This window comes from Echinops telfairi, unplaced genomic scaffold (genome assembly GCF_000313985.2).
Source record: "Echinops telfairi isolate 266 unplaced genomic scaffold, ASM31398v2 ScPeMD7_9;HRSCAF=40, whole genome shotgun sequence".
NCBI lineage: Eukaryota > Metazoa > Chordata > Mammalia > Afrosoricida > Tenrecidae > Echinops > Echinops telfairi.
The window spans coordinates 30636656-30642833 of record NW_022103906.1 but is presented as its reverse complement, the minus strand read 5'-3'; the positions used below and the strand labels follow the sequence as shown (position 1 = coordinate 30642833).

At 46.6% G+C, this 6178-nt stretch overlaps 1 protein-coding gene across 5 annotated transcripts in view; it reads left to right on the top strand.

Annotated features, from left to right (window-relative positions):
* Positions 1–905: 905 nt before the first annotated feature.
* The window catches only part of GINS4 (GINS complex subunit 4), a 19502-nt gene continuing 14229 nt past the window's right edge, over positions 906–6178 (top strand). The window contains exons 1-3 of one of the 5 annotated variants that reach the window (XM_045286780.1): positions 906–1044; positions 1625–1679; positions 2804–2904. In XM_045286780.1, coding sequence (XP_045142715.1) covers positions 2809–2904 — 96 coding nt within the window. In that variant the 5' untranslated portion in view covers positions 906–1044; positions 1625–1679; positions 2804–2808. Of the gene's footprint in view, positions 1052–1624; positions 1695–2803; positions 2905–6178 lie in introns of all 5 variants that reach the window. The other 4 variants (XM_045286778.1, XM_045286779.1, XM_004707555.4 and 1 more) reach the window with 4 other exon arrangements.

Here is a 6178-nt window from a genome sequence, read left to right as displayed (position 1 = left end):
AAGATATGACAAAATAATAATTTATAAATTATCTAGGGTTCGTGAGGGGGGAGCGAGAATGGAGGGAAAAAATGAGGAGTTGATGCCAGGGACTTAAGTGGAGAGCAAATGTTTTGAGAATGATGAGGGCAATGAATGTACAAATGTGCTTCACACAATTGATGTATGTATGGATTGTGATATGAGCCCCTAATAAAACGATTAAAAAAAAAGCAGGGTGAGGGAAGGGATACAGGGGAGCTGATATCTGAATTACGGATTGTTATAATAACTGTAAGAACGCCCAATAAATGATTAATTTTTTAAAAATCATTGCACATCTATGTGGTAATTCGAATTATAAAAGAATGGGTTTATGCTAAAAAAACTAGTCTTCCGAGTCATATCATGCACCCCTTCCTCAAATGTCGAGGCTTGAAACAACAAAGATGGTAATATTTTTACAAATGACCGTCCTAGCCGGAGCCGCAGACAGCCACTCCGCCCTCCCCTCCGGGTTGGCTGGCAGAGGGATGGTCCCTCGGAGACGCCCCCCGGGTCCGAGCCCCGTGGCCCGCGCCCACACCGCGGCATCCCTCAGCCACGGGAGCGCGGCGCCCCCTCGCGACCGCCTCCGGACGGCGGTCGTGCAGACGGCTCCCCAGCCGGCCGACGAGGTGGGCGGAGCTAACACCGAAGCAGCTGCGCGTGGCCTCCAATCGGAAGCGATACTGGGCGTAACCCTCGGAGACGCAACTCCTCGCCCCCTTACGGTGGGCGGGGTTGGAGAGCTGCTACCTCCTCCCCGGGCCATGATTGGTTAGCGTCTTCTGTACGTGGTGACGTAGGACGTGGGTGGAACTTGTCGGAGAAGAGCGCGGGAACAGAAAAGCTGGGAGGTGGGGGACTTCCTGGAAAGGTTCCGCTCTCGTCCCGCTTCCCGGTGGTCTTGGGGAGAGCCCAGCCTGCTTCCCCGCGGGCCCCGCCCTGGCCACCAGCTGGCCTAAAGCGCCTGTCTGCCTTTCGGTACCTGGAGTACGAGGGGGCACCTGAGTAGGACCTCCGGTACGGTGTGAGTACGCGTGCGCGTGTGGGAGGTGGGTGGGTGGTCCGCCACGGGCGGAGGAGAGGGTCGTGGGGGCGGAGGGGGGCGGGGTGTGTAATAGGTTCGCTTCCCTACCTGGGAGATACTCCCCTTCCCCCACCCACGGGACAACTTCCTAAACTAGGATGGTGCCCGCGGCCTGCCGCCGCGGCGGTGGTGGTACTGATTAGGGGCTGCGGAGTAGGTTCTGACTCACTGGACCCCGTGCATTACAGAAGGAAACACGCCTGGGCCCGCGCGATCCTCACAGTTGTTATGTTGGAGCCCATTGTTGCAGCCGCTGTGTCAGCCCATCTTATCGAGGGTCTTCCCACTTCTCGCTGACCCTCTCACTTTACCAAGCTTGTTGTCCTCTCGCACTGGTTCCGTCCGATAACGTCCAGAGCAAGTCAGATGAAGTCTTGCTTTCCAGCTGTGCATCTCTCAGGACAGCCAGACTTGGGTTGTGTTTTTGGCAGCTCATGGTACTTTAAATATTCTTTGCCAGCACCGTAATTCAGATGCATAAATTCTTCTTCTGTCTTCCTTATTCATTTCCAGGTCTGATTTAAAGAAGCAAATGCACTACCAACCCATAGCAACCCTATAGGACAAGGTAGAACTGCCCCCGGTGAGCTTTCTGAGACTGTAATTCTTAGTGGGTGTAGAAAGTCCCGGCTGGTGGTTTCAAACTGCTGACCTTGGGGATCGCAGCCCAATGCATAACCACTAAGCCACCAAGGCGCCTGCTTTCCCTCTGATCTCTCTAGTAAATTAATCCACTACCACCGAGCCCATTCTGCCTCATAACGATCTTAAGTGGGATTTCCAAGAGAGGAGCAGACAACCTTTTCTTTACCCTGCGGAGCACTAATGGGCTGACCCCTTGAGCTTGCTGTTTTGGAAGCTGCAACACCTAACCCACAGCCCACAAGTGCCTGCTTTACAGCAAGCCTGGTGCCATGTCCACGGTCCATATAGATGATGGATCTCCAGCGCTTAAAAGTGCCGGGCACTGAACAATGCATTATTCCAATTTGAAGTGAGTATAGCCCAAGGCAGAGGTGCTCTCCTGGGCCTGACAGTTGAGAGACAGTAATCCCGATAAGAGTGTGGTAGGTGCCGATTTGAAGTGTACACAGTGGAAACATGTCAAGAGGCACCTCTGAGAAACTGATACCTGACCTAAACTTTGAAGGAAGAAACAAAGAGTTGCAAAATCAAACTCTGAGTGCTGAAGTAACTGTCAAAGAAACTCCTCGTACAACGGTTCCTTTGTGTGCAGCATCATTGCCTGTGCTGCTGACCACAAAGCCAGCATTCGAAACCACAGGCCCCTCCACAGGGCGAAGAGGAAGTTTTCTGCCCCTTAAAGATGTATATTCTCTGGCAGCCCAGGGCCAGCTCTACTCTGCTCTGTAGGGGCGGTGTGAGTCACGTGACTTGACAACAGTGAGTTTGATCCCTTCTCTGGCTTTGTTTTCTCACAATAAGGAACCCTGGTGGCACAGTGGTTAAGGATTAGCCTACTAACCGTAAGGTCGGTGGTTTGAACCCACCACATGGTGGTCTGCTTCCATCAAGGTATACAGCCTTGGAAACCCGATGGAGCAGTTCTAGTCTGTCTTTTAGGGACACGGAGTTAGAATTGACTCCAGGGCAGTGGGTATTCTTGTAAATAAATGGAAACAAATTGCAGGATTTGGACCGGTTTAGTCTCATTAGAGCTCTTGGTTTCAGAGACAATGGCAGAGCAATTGGATCTCGCGGGACAGGAATCTGATGGGGCGAGTGATGAGGTGGTACTCACTCCTGCGGAACTCATCGACAGGCTGGAGCAGGTAAGCACTCCCAGCAGAATCCTCTTTGGCCAAGCTTCGCCTTTTGTGTGACGGCATAAATTTCAGCACTCAGGAAATGAAGACATGACGTTCGAGGTTTATTTCAAGAGAACAGGACTGGTTCTTACTACGTACACAGAATAGAAAGTATAGGGTCATCATCTGTTGAAGACCCTATAATGTTAAAAACCCAATTCTCAAGTGGTGCCAGAAAGGAGCAGCTTGGAATCCGTTTCATAGTATAGCTCATTTGTGTGGCTCTTGAAGGATCTCCTTATGTCTGTGGAGTCTGCAGAGGTCATGCATGGTGGGGCCTCGAAGGTTCTCTACCTTAGTCCTTTGAAACATCTGCCATTTCTCTGAGAGGCCTGTATTTCTTTCTTTTTTTTCTTTAAGAAGTAGATCTCAAATGATTTAAAAAAAAAAAATAGATCTCCAGGTCTTTCTTCCAGAGCACCTCTGGGTGCACTTGAACAACCAACTTTTCAGTGAACAGCTGTGTATTTTTTTAAAAATCATTTTATTGGGGGCTCAGACAGTTCTTATCACAATCCACACATACATCCATTGTGTCAAGCACATTTGTACATATGTTGCCATCATCATTTTGAAAACATGTTCTTTCTACTTGAGCCATTGGTATCAGCTCACTTTACCCCCTCCCCCCCTCCATTGTGAACCCTTGATAATTTTTTTTTTAAGTTCATGTTTTATGCTAACTGCTGTCTCCCTTCACCCACTTTTCTGTTGTCCATCCCCCTGAGAAGGAGTTATATGTAAATCATTGTGATCCATTCCTCCTGTCTCCCCACCCTCCATTGTCCCCTTCCCCTCCTGGTATCACTACTCTTATTATTGGTCCCGAGGGGTTTATCTGTCCTGGATTCCTTGTGTTGTGAGCTCTTTTCTGTACCAGTGTACATGCTCTGGTCTAGCTGGACTTGTAAGGTAGAATTGGGGTCATGATAGTGGTTGGGAGGAAACATTAAAGAACTAGAGGAAAGTTGTATGTTTCATTGGTGCTATACTGCACCCTGACTTGTTCATTTCTTCATTGTGACCTTTTTGTAAGGGGATGTCCAATTATCTACAGGTGGGTTTTGGGTCTCCACTACAGGCTCCCCCTCATTCACATCGATATGATTTTTTTCTGGGTCTTTTTTGCCTGATCCAATTGACACCTCATGATCACACAGAGTGGTGTGTTCTCCCATGTGGGCTTTGTTGCTTCTGAGCTAGATGACCGCTTGTTTATCTTCAAGCCTTTAAGACCCCAGACACTATTTCTTTTGATAGCTGGGCACCATCAGCTTTCTTCACCACATTTGCTTATGCACACGTTCTTGTCTTCAGTGATCGTGTTGGGAAGGTGAGTATCACAGAATGCCTGGTCAGTAGAACAAATGTTCTTGCATTGAGGGAGGACTTGAGTGGAAGTCCAGTGTCTCAAGCAGCTGTGTATTTTAACCATTTGCACCACTCAGGGACTCTTTTGGTCATAACAACTGTGATATAGTATTTCCTATGTACTAGGAACTGTTAAGTTCCTACCGTGATGATTTGATGAGACAGATAATATAATTCTTGTGATTTCAGAGTTCAGATGATCTATATTTAATTCCCTTCATGCCAATAGTCTCCTATGTAACTTTAAGTTATGTAGCTTGCCTGAGGACTTACCTGAAAAGTAGAGATAATAGTGGCCATTACGTTACGGTTCTTGTGAGGGTTCAGTGAAATGATGTAAAGCACCCAGCACGTGGTCTGACACAGGAGCCCTCACTAAATGTGAGCTACCAGCAGTACCAGTCACTGTAACATCCCTATGAGGCAAGTGTTGTTGTCATCCTCGTTGTGGACGTGAAGAAACTGAAGCTAGAGATGCAGAGTAGCTTGCCCACAGTTACACCATGAGGAGCACAGCCAGGCTATGAATTCAAATCTTTGACTCCTAAAATTCTGTTCTCTTACCTGCCATACCTACTGCCTTACTCCTGCTCTAATGGCCTTTCTCCAGACCACACTCCTGTCTGCTTTTTCAGCCTCTTCATTCTTTCCTACTTATGTTCCATCATACGTGACACAGCCAAAGGAATACACTTTTAAAATTGTATCTTAGGTAATCAATTAGGTCACGTGGCTTCTTAATCTGTTTCGCTATCACAGTCCTCTGGGAGACTCCGATGAAAACTCTGGCTCTCTGAGAATGGTGCTCATGCACGCCCACACAGAATACTGCACGCCATTGCAGGGGCTTCACAGACACCTAGAGGTCTCCCCACAGACATAATCTGGGCCCCAGTCAAGGACCGCTGCGTCTAAGAAAGGACTCATTGAACAAGAATCACAAAACTTAAAGGAAAAAAACTGGTAGAGTCAACCACGTTAAAATGAAGAGTTTCTGTTTATTGAAAGATAATGTAATGAAAGTAAAAAGATAAGCCCGCAAACTAGGAGAGGATGTTTGCAATATATATCGTTAACGAGAGATTAATATCCACACTATGTAAACAGCCCTTCTGACCCAATAGTAAAATAAAGCCCTAACATGCATCTTCTAGAAGAGAAAGTCAGGGTGGCCAGCAAGTATATGAAACCATGTTGCATCTTTTTAGTAGTCAGGAAAATTAAACTCACAGTTATATTTCATGTCTACCAGATTGGCAGAAATGCAAGAAGTGAACAGTATGAAGCATTGACATATATTGAACACTATGCAGTCGAGGTGTAAATTAGTCCAGTCACTGTGGGAAGTGATTGGTTTTGTCTAGTAAAGGGCCCAGTCATTCCATTCTAAGAACATACCTGCACATAACTTTCTACTTGCCTTCCAGGAGACACGCATACATAGTATTCGTAGACATCGTGTTCATAGGATTGATTGCAGTAGGTAGTTAAAAACTGAAGCCAACCCAGATATCTGTTAGCAATTGAATGGATAAAAATTTTTTTTAAATAAATCATTTTATTGGGGGCTTTTAAAGCTCTTACAACAATCCATCCATCAATTACATCAAGCACATTTGTACACATGTTGCCACCATCATTTCCAAACATTTTCTTTCTACTTGAGCCCTTTGTATCAGCTCCTTTTTTTTTTTAATTGGAGGCTCATACAACTCTTTTTTTTCTTTGCTCGTACAACTCTTATCACAATCCATACATCCATCCATTGTGTCGAGCACATTTGTACATTTGTTGCCTCATCATTCTCAAAACATTTGCTTTCTACTTGAGCCCTTGGTATCAGCTCCTCATTTTCCCCCTCCCTTCC